Source organism: Nicotiana sylvestris, chromosome 10, assembly GCF_000393655.2.
Source record: "Nicotiana sylvestris chromosome 10, ASM39365v2, whole genome shotgun sequence".
Classification (NCBI taxonomy): Eukaryota; Viridiplantae; Streptophyta; class Magnoliopsida; order Solanales; family Solanaceae; genus Nicotiana; species Nicotiana sylvestris.
Window position 1 is genome coordinate 56,103,499 of NC_091066.1, and position 17,526 is coordinate 56,121,024.

The 17,526-nt window shown below is 38.4% G+C and overlaps 2 protein-coding genes across 2 annotated transcripts; one reads left to right on the forward strand and one right to left on the reverse strand.

Annotated features, from left to right (window-relative positions):
* Nucleotides 1-376: 376 nt before the first annotated feature.
* On the reverse strand, nucleotides 377-1,858 carry LOC138879360 (uncharacterized). Its single transcript, XM_070158971.1, has 4 exons — nucleotides 1,724-1,858; nucleotides 1,427-1,564; nucleotides 953-1,311; nucleotides 377-887 (listed from the first exon to the last, which is right to left on the reverse strand). Exons 1-4 carry the CDS (start codon nucleotides 1,856-1,858, stop codon nucleotides 377-379), a joined length of 1,143 nt encoding a protein of 380 aa, XP_070015072.1.
* A 7,925-nt stretch (nucleotides 1,859-9,783) lies between these two features.
* Nucleotides 9,784-10,379, forward strand: LOC138879362 (uncharacterized). Its single transcript, XM_070158972.1, has 2 exons — nucleotides 9,784-9,941; nucleotides 10,037-10,379. The coding sequence occupies exons 1-2, from the start codon at nucleotides 9,784-9,786 to the stop codon at nucleotides 10,377-10,379; spliced, it is 501 nt and encodes a 166-aa protein (XP_070015073.1).
* The last annotated feature ends 7,147 nt before the right edge of the window (nucleotides 10,380-17,526 follow it).

Here is a 17,526-nt window from a genome sequence, read left to right on the forward strand (position 1 = left end):
TAACTACATTAGGGCCTGCCTTTGTTCTCAATCTTATGTCAGTTATAATTTCTTGAGTTAACAAGACATTTTCAACTATGCTCCTCCCCTTAACAAATCTAGCTTGTTCCTCCGATATGATATTGAGCAGAAAACCTACTAACCTCTCATGAATCACTTTTGAGATGATTTTGTTGGTGAAGTTACTAAGGATTATGGGCCTCAAATCTGAAAAAGTTGTCACCTCATTCTTCTTAGGCAGTAGGACAAGATTAGTGTGAGTAACATATTTGGGCAATTCTTGTCCATTAAAGAAAGCTCTGACCATACCAATGATGTCATCTCCAATGATATCCCAACAAGCATGATAGAAACTGCCCGTAAATCCATCAGGACCTCATGCACTCTCACCATTTAAACCAAATACTGCTTGCTTGACCTCCTCTTTATTTGGCTGCTTCAACAGTTCTGCATTTTGCTCCCCATCTATCAATGTAGGAATATGATCAAGTATACGAAAATCTAAAGGAATAGTATTTTTAGTAAATTGATCCTTGAAAGATTTCACTGCCTCTTTTGCAATTTCCTCCTCTTGTTCTAGCCATATACCAGTACTGTCTTGAATTCTTTTAAGTTGAAGCCTTTTCCTTCGACCATTGACATGTACATGAAAGAATTTTGTGTTCCTATCTCCATCCTTGAACCATTGCATTCCAGATTTTTGCTTCCAAAACTCCTCTTCTATAGCAACATATTTAATCATGTCTGCCTGCACCTTTTGTAACCTCTCTCTATTGTCTTGAGAAGGGACAACCTCAAATTGAGCTTCATGAACCAAAACAACCTCCTCTAAGCTTGCTATCTTTTGGAATATATCCCCATATGTTGCTTGCTCCACACCAATAATGCTTTATTCAGTTACTTCAATTTATAATTGAAAAGTATAAATAGATTGACATAAAAATCAGCATGCCAATTTTCTTTCACCACTTCTTTAACGGACTCATGCTTGATCCAAAAGTTTAGAAATATGAAGGTTTTCCTTACTGGTGCTGCTTTAATATCACATTTTAAAAGCAATGGGCAGTGGTCTGATCCTATTTTTGAAAGATGAGTAACCTCCAATCCAGGAAATATTTGCTGAAATTCCGTATTATCCAAGCAACGATCAAGTCTCTTAAAAATACATTCTTCATCTGCTCTCCCATTCCACCATATGAATATACTCCCTTTGAAGCCCAAATCTGAGAGGTTGTAGGTGTTTATGCAATGCCTAAAGTCATCAATCTCATTCAATGAAACTGGTAGTCCCCCAAATTTCTCCTCTTCATCCTATATTACATTGAAGTCCCCCCCCAACAAGCCATGGAACTGACATATCTCTTGCCAAATTATACAATGAATCCCACAACTCAATCCTCTCTATAGAGTCACATTTTGTATATACCAGTGTCAATATAAATTCCACACGAGATTTAGTGTGAAATAATTTTAATGTTAGCTGTTGCACCATGTCATATAGAATATCAACTTCAAATGCCTCATCAATGAACACCCATATTTTATTGGAGACATTTGCAATCGCCTGAGCCAATCCAATTCTTCTTCTATACCTCTCCACTTCATAGCTTGTTGTTTAGGTTCCATGAGTACAAAATGAACTCAAAGTGATGTTGTTTATGCATTGTAATGAGCCTCTCAAACGCCTGCATGGTTTTCACAAACCTTATATTCCATATTAGACCATCCATTGCAGGTTATTTGATTTTGTGAATGTCCTCCTTGTTTGTTCTCCAGTTACAGAAACAATAGATGATTCCTTTACTGGATCCTTCATAGTCTTCTTCCTCCCTTTTGTTGCAGATTTTGCTTTGTCCATGTGCCTAGGAGATAAGTCACCTTGTCTTGCTATGTTTCTGAAGTTTTGAGCAGTGGACTCTTCATCAAAGTCCTTGCCTGCTCTTCTATGTGTTCACCTGCTCCTTTATCTTGTATGACATCTGTGTCAAGTTCTCTATACTGCACAGTAGAGAATATAGCTTTTTCCCCAGCCTGTTGCTGCCTAATTTGACTGTTATCCAATGGGGCAAAGTTGATCATCTCCACATTGACTTGGTCCTTGACCTTCTGCTTATTTCCAGATCTGGAACTCTCTCTTGTATTCATGTTGGTCACTTCACGTATTACAGTAGACTTCCCAGTTCCACCCGGATCTCCCATGTTCACATTAACGTATTTACGATTAACTAGAACAGTACTAGGGTCCCCTGTTTCAGCAATAGGGATTCCTGTCTCATTATTAGTATTATCTGCATCACCCCTTCCTTCTTTGTTCTCATCAGTAGTCTTTGGATCCTCCTAAACTTTGTTGATCGGCTCCTCCTCTTTGTTAATATTTGCCTCACCATATACACTTTCCTCCTCTTCTTCAATGTCAACATCTGAATCTCTTTCAGCTTGCATACCATCTGGAATGTCTCCTTCTTCTGAATCCTCTTCAATTTGATCCTCCCATAATCTACCACCAGTCCACTAGATCTTTTCTGTTGATGTAAACAAATCATCACTTGCATCTAATTCTGCATGTGCTTCTTTTTTCTGCTTCTTTGCTAAATTGTTATCAACCCTTGTGACTTGAGATGGAATCTCCTGATAAAATGTATTAGTAGCTACAACATTGCTAACAAAAGCTCTTTGTACCCATAGTGAGGTAGTCTCCACATTCAATTGTTCACCACTCATTCTTCCAGTTAGAGTATTAGATACCCCTTGCTTTGCTGCTTCACTCCTTTTTAAGAATGGATTAAAGTTTGGGGCTAAAGGATTTTTCTTATTTCCAGTAGGTGATGCTTTTTTGGGACTTCTACTACCTGAACCTCGATTCTTTTCCTTATCAACAGAGATGTTTTCCACTTGAGTCACTTCTTGAGCAGCCTCAACAATAGCCAACTGATTTTGCTCATTCCTTTCCTCAAAAGCCTCCAAAGCTGCAAATTTGTTGGAAACTTGCACCTTCTTTTCATCTTGCACCTATTGCACATTGGTATTACCTGTTGGGACAATTTATTTACCCTTCTAAGCTGAAGCATCCATCTTCTTATCAACATTCTTCACACAATTATCCATAACATCCTTCCATTGTTCACCAGTTCCATTAACATTCCCAACAACCTTCCCACTTGAAAGAATCATTAGAGGCTGATTAGTCTGCTCCTTATTGTTCCTTTTCACCGTTGCAGCCTGTTTGTTCTGTTCATTAACCATCAATTCTGGATGCAAACACCAGCACTCAATCTCCTCATGGCCTTGTAATTTACATTGCTTGCAATAATTAGGCATCATGTCATATTTGATGTTGTCCCATTCTGTCCTTATATCACCAGTTTCCTCATTCACAATGTCCATTCTCACCTTCTTTGGAAGGTCAACTAATAAATCAACCAAGACCTTAACTCGAGCACAACTTGGACGAGTCTTATTTATTGTCGCCATATCTAAGTGTAATGGTTTTCCCACAGCTGAAGCAAGTGAGAATAAGCACTCCTTAACAAATTAGGTAGGCAACAAACCTGAAATGATATCTATGCCATAGCCATAAGAGTTTCCTCCCCGGCTTTAAACTTAGCATCATATGTGAGAGGTCGCAATTGATATTCATTACCTGCTTTGTCAGTAACATAATACACTCATTTAGATGAAAAATCAACAAAGTCTTGCCACAAGGTCAATCTAATAAGAACATACCTATTTCATAAGAATACAATACTACACTATCCTTTAATCCCACATTGCGCAGGAATAATACGTTGGATTTCATTAAGATCTGGCCATCCATAAGCAAATTTTCCAACCCCTGCGTATTGAAGTCCCTTAATGACATTCATTCGTTCAACTTCTGTCTCAATAAACACTACTATAGGTTGCCCATTGAGAATTGCTGCTCGTCTCAATGGAACAGGATCAATAGAAGCTTTACGTTCTTGCATGGCAGCATTTATTGTGCATGGTTTCAGGATTTTGGAGTAATCTAATGGCTGGGTATTTGTGTTTGGGGCAGTATAGGGTGTTGCATTGGAGGGGGGAGGCTGACCAACCATTAAAACAGGCTGGCCGCTGGCCGCGCGTGCTTATAACGAGGTTTCTCTTGAGTTGGTCTTCCAGCTTTTTTTTTTCTTCTTCCACCTCCTTGAGTTTCACCTTTAATTCCTCAACTTCTTGCTTGGATTGGCGCTCTCTTTCCCGGTACCTCGTACACAAATTATAAAAAAAATACAACAGGTCTTTGTAGTATTAATGCTGACAGGATTCATCAATCCATGCCTCAAAATTGCATGTAGGCTCATCGGGTTGCCTATAAAACTTGTTCATACATGCCTATTAGTGGCGTCCAGTTTCTTCCCAACAATCGTGCATCATGCATTTTTTCCCGCAGTCGCACCTTGGGACATAAAGGATTTGTTGAGACATTTGTTAAAGAGAAACTTTGGTTTTATGAAAATATTTGCTATTGGTTATTGTTAAGCACATAAAATAACTAGAATGTGCACGTTATTTATAGGCAAGATTTCACATAAAACGTAGTATTATACCACGCTTTACATACACACTTTTTCCAAAACAAAACAGCTTTTATGGAGTCGTTTCAGCTTTTCTCAGAATGACAAGACAACTCACAAAACGTAGTATTATACCACGCTTTACATACACACTTTTTCTGAAACAAAACAACTTTTTTCTGCAGTCGTTTCAGCTTTTTTCAGAATGACAAGACAACTCACAAAATATAGTATTATACCATACTTTACATATTAAATTTTTTGTGAAATGAAACAGTTTTTTCACATGGTTTTTAGTTTCTTCAGAACGTCAAGACAACTCACAAAATGTAGTATTATATCACGCTTTACATATTAAATTTTAAGAAGGATAATAAAGGATGTCTTGATTTTATAGTTTTTTTTTAATTTTTAGATTGGTCTTCTTTACTAACACCAATAAGTTGAATATTTGAACAACTATATCAGTATACCAATTCAAAAGGTCATGTTAAAAAATAAGATGTAACAAGATTGTGGAACATAATTTTATTTGATAGATATTACAACATACACAAGTATAGACACGTATTCCAAAAAACAGTACGAAAACAAAAGACTAGGTGTATCCTTGATAGTTGGGTACATTCGACGAACTTGCACCAGGAGCTGGATTACCACCAACACGCATACCACCTGAAGGACATTTACGACAGTCGTATCCTATTTGCGAGCATATGCCACATTTACGCGCATAAACGGTGTCACCAATATCCATTTGGTTCTGTATACGCGTTCTCTTTTGCACTTGCAGCTTGCGCAAATAGTCTTTGTTACACACCATCTTAAAAGGTTCCGACGGCCAATATTGCTCAACGTCGAATGGCTGCAACTGCCTACTATACGTGTTTATATATGCATCAACACTGTACTACCTATCAATATAGTTGGTTGCCCATAAACCAACTTGTTGAAAGCACTTCAAGGCATGTGCGCACGGCATGTGGTAGATGGTCTATTTCCCATATGAACACAACCTGCTGGCTTCATTCACAGTTTGTAGATTATTCCCCCGGTATCCGTTGATAGCGGTCTTAACTTCAAAAACACCCCGGTCGCGATCGTACTGTAAAAATGAATGCCAATGTGCTCGCCTCCTGTACCTTTCAAATCTTCTCATCCGTATTGGCATAAATTGAACACCCCTATCCATCAATGCCGATGTAGCTCCATGCTTTCAACAAACCTCTCTGCACTCTGTTTTGATATCATGCAGACCATGACAGTGACAGGCAATCCACGGGCAGACTTCAACAAGCCGTTGAATGACTCCGACACATTTGTAGTCAAGGGTCCCCATCGTCTACCGTCATCAGCATGCAATGTCCACATGTGAAGGTCATGTACCATCATCCAAGTATAGGCTCGTGGATCTAAATGCCAGATCGCTTCTATGCGCCTCATAAATTTGCACTGCTGGTGCTCAGTTGCAGCCATCCACATTAAATCATGCAAGGCCTTGTCAGGATATTTCTTTTGGAAATTGGCCTTCAGGTGCCTCACACAGTAACAGTGTTATGCATAGGGTTCTTGCCATTCAGGCAAGTGCCGTACATAACATAAAATATCACCTTGTCGATCAAATATTAGACAAATACCTGAACACTATTAGTCAACGTCCTACTTCAAGTGGTTCAAAAAAAGCATCCATGTCTCTTCGCTTTCGTTGTCACAAATGGCAAAATCTAGTGGAAATATTTGTCTGTTGGCATCTACTGCAACTGCAATCAAAAGCTTAATATCATACTTTCCATAGACATGAGTACCGTCTATGGAAATTACATGGCGACAATGCACAAAACCATCAATTGCTGGTTTAAGTGACCAGAACACATAGTTGAAAGTATATTCGGGTCATCCGAACTCCGCTCACGCCTCTATTCAACAACAGTCCCGGGGTCAAAGTGTTGCAGTGCGGCCATATACTTGGGCAGAGATGAAAAAGACTTATCCCAGTCGCCATAAATAAGTTCAAAGGAACATTTGCAATCGGGATATGCCTTTCTTTTGGTTATAGTACCATACTCCTGGTGGACGGCTGTAATACACTCTTTAATCTTGAACCTAATGGACAATTCCAAATATGAAATCAAGACAAGAGAAATCAAGTCTACATCCAGGTTGAAGTGATTCTCATTGAATGTGTCCATTTCACATCTGTGGGTGCTAATAAATTTACCCACTTTCCACAAACCTGATTTCTTCTTGCTGGCACGCAACATCCAGTGACAACCCATAAAGTCTCTACGGCATACAGCCTTGTATACCTCCGTATTTAACTCACTTACCGTCATCTCACGACACTCTCTTACACTGTAGATTTTTACAGCCCTGATTAGGCGAGCTTTATCGGGGAAATACATGCCCTTTGCAAGCACCGCTGGTCTATACTCATCCCACATCGCTGACCGAAATTCATCATCATCCCTTGTGAGGGCATCCACATCCGGCATATTTGGAAAATTATCAAGGTAGGGAATATTCCGCTCATGAAAGGGTACGTGAGACTCGTACACTCTTGGTCTAACGAGAGGTAGAGGAGCATGCTCCCTTGTCAGCTCAGGTTCGGCATCCACTTCTTCCTCGTCATTATCCTCATCATGGAAGGGTGTGTCATCTCCCGACTCATCGGCATTATTGTCATAATCACTATCATCTTCCTAACTCTGCGCATCTGCCAAAACACAAGTCAGTACGTCGTTTATGGGAAATTGTGTGAGGTCAGGAACATCAAGTTGCTCGTTTTCACTGCACAAAAAGAACAAAATGATAAGCTACTCAACTAGATAAATACTTTACATATAGCTATATCACTTTACTTACAAGTTGTACTGTGTTTGTCATTCCATGATGGATATTTTCTTGTTGGTGATGACTATCGGATGGACCACCGTGGTCCAATACGCCCGAACTATGCATATTCCAACTAGGGGCGGGGTCATAACTTATAAAATTCATATTCGGACGGTACCCCCTATGAAAAATATGAGTGTTAATACAAATCCAATTCAAACATAAAATAAACATCGCTAAAGCATAGAAAAATTGAAGTTTACCAGTCGTCTTGTGGATTATATAAAGTCAAAAATTTATTTTGTGGTTGCTCAGTTGTCGATGGTGATCGGTTTAAATCAAGGCTAGCTCTTTCATCAGCAATCTGTCCGGCAAAAACTGCTCCAGAATAACCACCCGATGACTGAGGGTTATCCCTACTATGCACACCCTCATTATTGGGAACGTCTTCAACCTTGACGTACATTTCCAATAATTTTATTACAATAAATTTCCTGTATTCATCCGAAATTCGCAAAAAGTCTCTAAGAGTTTCATCATCTTCGATGTTAAACTCAGAATAATAAGCAAACCCCTGCGGAGTCACAGAATACGAAAATCTACCGGTTACTTTAAGGTTCACCAAACGTTTCCTCACACTCATTTTTTACATAACAACGATACCAATTTATCGTACTCCATTATAAGCGGCAATTTAACATGACACTGTGGTGGTGAACTATACCTCACAGAGTTATTCTCCGTTACAACCTCACCCCCCAATATAATTAAACCCTTATTTTTGGCTCTTCAGACATTATAAAAATATGCTTGATAAGAAGAAGAGAGAAGTATGAACGGAAGTTTGAAGGAAAATTTTGAATGGATTTTCATAAAATTCTAACGCCTTTAAATAAGGCAAGTCCGAGCTTGGGGTGCAAAATTTTTTTTATGTAAAACACAGTATAATACCACGTTTTATGTATTTGAATTATTGTTATGTCAGTTATCCGCAGAACACTTATTGGTGGGCTCAAACATTAGTGTAAAACGCAGTATAATAATACGTTTCAGTGTAAAATGTAGTATTATAATACGTTTTACACTAAAAAATAAAATTTTTTTTCAGTCCTGCAGAACTCTTATTATTGGTGGGCCCAATTTTATAGGGAAACACAGTATAATACTGCGTTTCCCTTTAAAAAAAATAATTTATTAAATAAAACGCAGTATTATACTGTGTTTCCCTATAAAATTGGGCCCACCAATAATAAGAGTTCTGCTGGTAAAGAAGGAGAATTCAAGATTCTAGAGTCTAAAGAAGAACAAACAAAAAGAGAAGAGAAAAAGGAAAAGGACAAAAAAGGGGAGAACAAAAGAAAGGAAAAAGCGCGGATAGAGATAGCAGAAGCCTAGGGAAACAAAGTATAATACTGCGTTTCCCTTTAAAAAATAATTTATTAAATAAAACGCAGTATTATACTGCATTTAACTTTAACGGCTAACTTTCCGTTAGTGTAAAACGCAGTATAATACTGCTTTTTAGTTAGAAATGTAACTTTTTTTTAAAACTGTATAAACTTATTTTATGTCCAAAAAGGCATCATTTCAGTTTTGGATACTTATTGAGTACATCAGGTCGGTTGTACTCATACTACACTTCTGCACCTTGAATGCAGATTTTGGAGCGGAGCTGACTCTCAAGTTGTTCTTGCCTTTCAGATGTGGCTACCACATGTCCCTGGGTAATTTTAGAGTTGAATTCTGTTTATATACATTTCAAACAGAAGTTGTATTCATTTCATATTAGTTTTTGCAATAATCGAGTCTTAGTAGCTTATGATTTGTACTACCAGTCCTTGGATTATTATATGAAATCTAGATGTATTATTTGTTGATCACCTTTATTTTATTAGAATTATGTTAATTGTTAATTGGTTGACCTAAGGGGTTGGGTTACGTGTCATCACGACTAGGAGATTTTGGATCGTGACAATCGAGTTTACGATGTAAAAGCTGCTAAGATCATAGATAAAGTTGTACCTGGGTGGAATCGGTGTCATAATGTTTCCACTTCATGCAAAGATAACATATGGGTACTCTGGAATCCAAATATCATTAGCTTAACAGATTTAGAGAGGTATGCACAGCTTATACATGGATATGTGAAACTTCATCATAGTACCAAAGAGTTTCAATTTTCAAAAGTTTATGGACTGCATGCTATACAAGATAGAAAGTCTTCATGGGATATGATAAGGGATACAGAGGGCCAAATTGTAGGGCCTTGGTTTTGGGAGATTTCAGCACTATTTTGGAGGCAACAAATATAATACATAGCAGAGAAGTACATGACAATGACACCAAACATTTTAGAAATTTAATGTGAGATTGCAGCTTGATAGAACTACCTACTATTGGCAGATCATACACATGGATGGATACCCATGTTTATAGTAGAATTGATAGAGCAATTATGAACTCGCTTTTCTCTGACCACTCCCCACTTGGTATAGAGGTAGAGGGGACTTTTTACAAAAAGAAGAGGATATTCAAATTCTACAATTGTATGGCAGAACATCCTGAATTTGGAAGGTTAGTAGAGGCTATTGGTTCTTGCGTGAAGGGAGAATGACAGCCATATGGCAAAACTTGAAAATTATTAAATTAATTCTGAAGAACCTGAACAGAGGAGAATTTATAAATATAGCAGAGAAGATCAATTCCATCAGAGATAAATTAAAAGACATGCAGGGACAGATAAGGGGCAATAATATATCTAGCACTTTGTTTGAAGAAGAAAAGGATCACAGATCCCAACTAGAAAAATGGGACAATATTGAGGAGAATATCAACAAACAGAAATCTAGAGTGCATTGGCTTAAATTGGGTGATGCAAATAATGCATATGTTTTTGCTAAAATGAAGGGGAGAAAGGTTCAGAATCAAATAATTAAAATTGCAGCTACTACTAGGGAAGTGATTACAAATCCAAAGGGTATTGAAGTTGAAGTAGTTGGTTTCTACAAATAACTACCGGGGAATGCAGCTACAAGTTTGCCTACCATACACCCTGGATTGATAAAAAAAGGGACCTCTACTTACAAGAAGCCAGCAGATCCAACTTGTTAAACCTTTTACAAGAGAGGATTTAATCCAAGTACTAAAAGGGATTGATGATATGAAAGCACCTGGAGGGGATGGATTCAATACATACTTCTTCAAAAAGTCATGTCATATTATTGGTGAAGAGGTTATACAAGTATTCCTGAATTTATTTAGCACTGCCAAGATGTATAAGCCCATCAATAGTACATCAGTTACTCTAATCCCTAAAGTTAAAAATCCAGCTTTGATTAAAGAATACAGACCAATCTCTTATTGTTCCACCCGTTACAAGATTATTTCAAAGATGCTAACAAGTAGACTGTTACAAGTGATGGATACACTGGTAGATGGTATCCAAATAACTATTGTCCCTGGCAGAGTAGTGACATATGTCAAGGGGACCCTTCTTAGCCATGGGTTGATAAAGGGATACAGAAGAAAAGGGGTGAGACAAGGGGGCCCTATATATGTCCCTCTGTTATTTCTCTTGGCAATGGAGTACTTAACAAGGGTGCTGAAAACTCTAAAAGATCAGCATGATTTTAATTACCATCCTAGATGTGAGAAACTGAATATCATCCCACTAAGTTTTGCTGATGGCCTACTCTTGTTTTGTAGAGGAGATACAATGTCCATACACATATTGTATGATTGTTTCCAGGATTTTTCAAAAGTATCAGGACTTATTCTCAACCAGAGCAAAAGATGTGTATATTTTGCAGGAGTCCCAGTAGACATTCAACAAGAGATTCTTCAGAAGTTAGGTTTCAGAGTGGATGAGCTATCATTTCGATATCATGGGGTACCTTTGAGCTCAAAATAACTCTCAGTGATCAATGCCAACCTCTACTTGATAAAATGCTGGGAAGGATGAAGCATTGGACAGTGAAATTTTTGACTTATGCAGGGATATTGCAGTTGATAAAAAGTGGGTTGATTGCTATACAATCTTTATGGTCGCAGATATTCCCTCTACCAAAGAAAGTCATCCAAACAGTTGAAGCCATATGTATAAGATTCCTATGGATAGGTGATGCTGCAACAAATAAGAAAGCTTTGGTGGCATGAGAAAACTTATGCAAGCCAAAGGCAGCAGGGAGGCTCAACATATCTGATATATATATATATATATATACCCTGCTGAATCATCTATGGAATTTGTGCAAAAAGAAAAGCAAGCTTTGGATCCATGGACGGTGATAATTAAGCATGCCTCATGCATAGTCCAAAAGATCTTACATGCTACTAAATACCTGAACGAGGCTGGTTTGGACATAAAGAAGATCTTAACAGCAGGAAACTACTCTATAAAAAACACATACAATCAATATAGAGGGGAATTTCCAAAGGTAAATGGAGAAGAGTGATATGTAATAATCAAGGGTGCCCCAAATGGATATTCATTTTATACTTAGCACTTCAGAATAGGCTGTATACTAAAGATAGATTAAGTAAATGGGGATTGCAGGCCAATCCAGTATGTCCATTGTGTGACCAGGAAATGGAAGAGCATCAACACCTCTTCTTTGCCTGCATCTACTTGGCATGCATATGGAGGAAATTATTAGCACGACAGGGGGTTACTAGGCAGGTTTTTAGCTGGAACAAAGAAGTTGACTGGGCAATCCAACATGCAAATGGTAAGGGTCCAAAAGCTGAGGTTTACAGATTGATCATGGCAGGAACAACATACCATATGTGGCTGGCAAGAAAGGAATCGTCGAATTTTCTAACAGAAGAGAAGCTGTGAAGACATCACAAGGCAAGTAATTCAAGAAGTTCATTGTAGAGGGAGTTTGAAGATACGATTGAGTAGGCAAATACAGTTCTTAAATTTTTACCCATAGCTCGATAGAATAGCTCGATAAATAAGATGTATAGGAGTAGTAGGCGGTCAACGAAAGCTGATTGTCCCGACTTTGGGGCCATCTGTCCAATTTTAGGAGTTTTAGTTTATACATGTACAAATCTCTGTTGGTAATAAAATCCTTAATTACCAAAAAAAAAAAAGACACCAGAAAAACAATTTTATATTTCTTCATTGTAAATACTATGTTTATTTTTGTGTGTATCCAATAGTTGGCTAGCACATAGATAACAGTGTAGGAACATGTGTCATAACTAGGAATATGTTCCATTCATTTTGTATTAATTAATACACGATTTGTACAGAGGAACATTGATTCAATAAACAGAAAATTCTCTCAATTTTCAATCTTTAAATATAATATTATGTGACTGATAAGAGCTTCTTTTTAATCCAATCTACTAGGACTGGTTACCTTTATTTCCAGTTATAGAGGATTCAATTTTAACAATTAAGATCGGGCAGAATTCATAATTTGAACTTGGTTAACAAGAACGCAAGAAATTCTTCAGTTTAGATCTCTTAGAAAAAGATTTTCTAGCTAGCAATATTTCCAATTCAAATTTGCACTTTGGTACATATTTGAATTAATCTTGTTCTTGATTGTGCAATCGATTCAGAAGATTGAACGAATTTGGGGCTGAATTTCTAGGGTTTTGGTTGAAAATTTCGGAATCGAAGTCGAAGAACACGAAGAAATTAAGTCTTTTGATTCGGGATTGTTTGAACAAATTGAATCACTGAAAACTAATTCGATAGGTTTGATCCTCAATCTATTTGAAGCTGAAGGTACATATAAGTGTCGATTAAAAACTGAATTCGATAAGTTCTCTTCCGGAATTTCTGAACTTTGTTCTTTGGAGTTGCAATCTAGGTTCTATTGTTCCTCTGTCTTGATATTTTAGCATAATTTTATCACCTTGTCTTCCAATTTTTTTTCTTGAATCTTTAGTTAGTATTTGCCAAGCATTATCAAATTGCACAAGTGATAGCTTTACCTACTTGTTTATATTGTTATCTACATGTTTACATCTTTATTTTGAATCTTTATTTCAAATATCCCCTAGTAGTTCTTTCTAGTTTTGCACAATTTCTTTGTGATCTTTAGTTGTAGATTATAGTCCCATTTAGCTTTTGTTTTGTATTTCTTCACCTATTTTTCTATCCTTTAGTTGTAAATCATAATTACTTCAGTTTCTTTGTTTTATTTCTTCACCTGCTTTTCTATTCTTTAGTTATAGATTATATCTCCTTTAGTTCCTTTACCTTTAGTTGTAGATTATAGTTCCCGTTAGTTCCTTTATTTTATTTCTTCACATGTTTTGCGACCTTTAGTGGCAGATTATATTTCGGTAATTCATTTTATTTTTGTCGCTTATTTTCGGGATAGTACTTGCGCAGTGATTCCTAAATTATAGTGGTTTTGGTCAACGATGGTAGGGAAAGGTCTTGTCTTCGGGGGTGTCAACGCAGGGGATGAGGTGCAGGGGTAAGAGGGCTAAGGGAGCTACTAGGATGAGAGTGGGGTCTTAGAACATAGGAACTTTGACTGAAAAATCTGTAAAGTTAGCAAAGATTCTCGAGAAAAGGAAAATTAATATAGCTTGTGTACAAGAGACTAGGTGGGTAGTAGATAAGGCCCGGGATATGAGCAGTTTCGAACTTTGGTATTCTGGGAAGGTGGGGGCCAGGAACGGGGTAGGTATCTTGATTGATATTGACCCCCATGAACTAGTGGTGAAAGTTAGGAGAGTGAATGACAGACTGATGACTATTAAGCTAGTTTCTGGAGGTTTTACTTTGAACATAATCAGTGCGCACACACCCCAAGCAGGCTTGGACGAGGAAGTCAAAAGGCGTTTCTGGGAGGATTTGGATGAGATGGTGCATGTATCCCGCATACCGAGGAGCTTTTCATAAGAGGATATTTCAATAGTCACATTGGAGCGTCGACTGGGGGTTATGATGATGTGCATGGTGGCTTTGGTTTTGGAGATAGAAATGAAAGATGAACGTCTCTGTTAGACTTTGCTAGAGCATTTAATTTGGTGATAGCAAACTCGAGTTTCTCAAAGAAAAAGGAGCACTTGGCCACATTCCGGAGTTTGCTGGCCAAGACTCAAATTGATTACTTACCCTACAGGAAGTCCAATAGAGGTCTTTGCACGGATTGAATGGTCATCCCGAGTGAGAACCTCTCAATCCTTCATAGGCTCTTGATCATGGACCTTGAGATCACGAGGAAGAGGAATAAGAGGGCGATGTATATCAAACATAGGATAAAGTGGGGAGCCTTTACGGAAAAAACGTAGGAGTTGGGGATCAAACTGGTGACTATGGGGGCTTGGAGGAGTAATGTGGATACAAGCGCTATGTGGACCATGATTGCGCAGTGCATTAGGGAAACCGCGAGAGAGGTCTTAGGAGTCTCAAAGGGTTACTCTGGTAGGCACAATGGAGACTGGTGGTAGAATGGAGATGTGAAGAAAAAGTGAAAACCAAGAAAGAACTGTATCTGAAGCTAGTGGAAAGTGTAGACGAGGGCCGATAATGAGCATTATAAGTGGGCTAAGAAAGAGGCAAAGGTAGCAGTTACGGCAGCCAAGACTGCAACTTTTTGTCATTTGTATGAGGAACTCGAGGACCGAGGTAGGGATATGAGATTGCTCAGGTTAGCCAAGGCGCATAACTTGGACCAAGGGAAGTGCATCAAGGACAAAGAATGTAGAGTTTTGTTGGATGAGGGGCTTATTCGTAGGAGATGATAGACCTATTTTCATAGTCTCTTGAACGAGGAGGGGGACAAGAGCATTGTACTGGGTGATTTGGAACTCTCTGGGAGTTGTTGTGACTTTGGGTATTGTAGGGGGATTAGAGTTGATAAAGTTGAGGGGGCTATGCTTAAGATGACCAGGGGCAAAACGACCGGGGTTGGATGAAATCCTAGTGGAATTTTGGAAGAGTGCGAGCAAGGCAAACTGGAGTGGCTCACTAGGTTATTTAATGTCAATTTTAGAACGAAGAAGATGCACAAAGAGTGGAGGTGGAGCACGAAGGTTCCTGTATACAAGAACAAGGGTGATATCCAAAATTTCAATAACTTTCGGGATATCAAGTTGCTTAGCCATACCATGAAAGTCTGGAAGAAAGTGGTAGAGCTAAGGGTGGAGAGGAGTGTGTCTATTTTCGAGAACCTATTTGGGTTTATGCCGGGGCGTTCGACTACAGAAGCTATCCACCTTGTTAGAAGATTGATGGAGCAGTATAGGGAGAGAAAGAAGGACTTGCATATGGTGTTCATTGACTTAGAAAAGGTGTACGGTAAAGTTCCGAACGAGATTTTGTGGAGATGTTTGGAGGCTAGAGGTGTACCTTTTGCCTACATTAGGTTTATTAACGGGATGTATGATGGAATAAAGACCCGAGTGAGGACGGTGGTGGAGACTCGGACCATTTTTCGGTTATGATGGACTTGTATTAGGGGTCGGCACTCAGCCCTTTTTTGTTTGCTCTGGTGATGGACGTACTGACGCACCGCATCCAAGGGGAGGTGCCGTGGTGCATGCTATTTATAGATGATATTGTATTGATTGATGAGACATAATACTTGAAGTGTAAGTTCAGTGGCGAGATTCAAGGATGAGAAGGGGAAGTGAGGTTGGACTCGCAGGTCATCCTTAGGAGAGGGAATTTTAAGTACCTTGGGTCTATTATCCAGGGGATGGGGAGATTAATAAAGATGTCGCACATCTTATTGGGGCAAGATAGATGACATGGAGACTCACTTCTAGAGTTTTGTGTGACAAGAAGGTGCCACCGAAACTTAAGGGTAAGTTCTACAGAGTGGTGGTCACACCAACAATGTTGTATTGGGCTGAGTTTTGGCTAGTCAAGATCGCTCATGTCCAGAAGATGAAGGTAGCAGAAATGGGGATGTTGAAGTTGGATGTGAGGTCACACCAGGTTAGATAGGATTAGAAATGAGATTATTCGCGACAAGGTGGGTGTGACCCCTATTGAGAACAAAATGCGGGAAGCGTGGCTTAGGTGGTTTGGTCATGTGAGGAGGAGTAGCACAGACGCCTCGGTGAGGAGGTGTGAGAGGTTGGCATTGGAGGGCCTACAGAGAGGTAGAGGTAGGCCAAAGAAGAGGTGGGGAGAGGTGATTAGGCAAGACATGACGCAACTTCAGCTTACCGAGGACATGGTCCTTGATAGGAATGTATGGAGGTCGAGGATTATGATAGTAGAGTAGGTAGTCTAGAGTGTTCATAATAGTAGTATTGTCACGTAGTCTTGCTTTTTGTTGGTAGTAGGTTTTTATGACTAACCGTTGTTTTCTTTTATTATTGATCACATTACTATATTGTTGTTTTTATTCTGCTTTTATATGGCTTTTTGGTACTGTCTCTTCTTGTCTATATTTTCATTAATTTGGTGCTTATGCTTTCCTGAGCCGAGAGTCTATTGGAAACATACTCTCTATACTCACAAGATAGAGGTAAGACCTGCGTACATACTACTCTTCCCAGACCTCACAATGTGAGATAATACTGGGTATATTGTTGTTGCTACTAGGACCGATTAAAGGCAAGCACTTGCAATGCAATCCGTTGTGTGGTTAGATGATTTGTTAGGTATATCAGGAAGTTGCTGATATTTTTGCAGCCAAAAGATCAATCTTGGTTATGTATTTCTTCAACGTCATTACATATAAATCATCAAATACATTGATTTCAAATAAAACATCATTTGCTAATACTACTCCATTTTTTTAGCGTATCACACGCCTGCTACAAATGCAAGACATGCAATTGGATATTGTAAAACTTTGAGTAGAATATTGACGCTTTTATACATACTAGACAAGGTAAATTTGGAGAATTAACTTTTTCCGTAAATTTACCTTTGTCTCTAACAATGAATTGAACAAATTTTTAAAAGTTTTTCATTACTTCTTTATATTTTCCAATGAGTAATGTGGAAATTTTTATTGTTCCTTATCTTTTTGCACCAAAAAAAAGGGATATCATTCAGACAATTGTATAGTTAAAATTTAGTAAGAACGTAAGAATTACTCTCCACTGAACGGCAGATTGACAAAAAACACAAACATATTAATCTTCTCATTGAGAGACGTACCAATTTTTTTCTCCAAGAGACAAGCCTGCTGTATGGTTACAGCTTATTGACGACAATACTGAA

Coding starts and splice junctions, on each gene's coding strand:
- LOC138879360 (XM_070158971.1), bottom strand. CDS start 1,858: ATGGACAAAGCAAAATCTGCAACAAAAGGGAGGAAGAAGACTATGAAG. Junction 1,565..1,723: donor CAAATAACCTGCAATGGATG/GTCTAATATGGA, acceptor GGATTGGCTCAG/GCGATTGCAAATGTCTCCAA. Junction 888..952: donor GAAGTGGTGAAAGAAAATTG/GCATGCTGATTT, acceptor AACTGAATAAAG/CATTATTGGTGTGGAGCAAG.
- LOC138879362 (XM_070158972.1), top strand. CDS start 9,784: ATGGATACCCATGTTTATAGTAGAATTGATAGAGCAATTATGAACTCG. Junction 9,942..10,036: donor GAACATCCTGAATTTGGAAG/GTTAGTAGAGGC, acceptor GAACCTGAACAG/AGGAGAATTTATAAATATAG.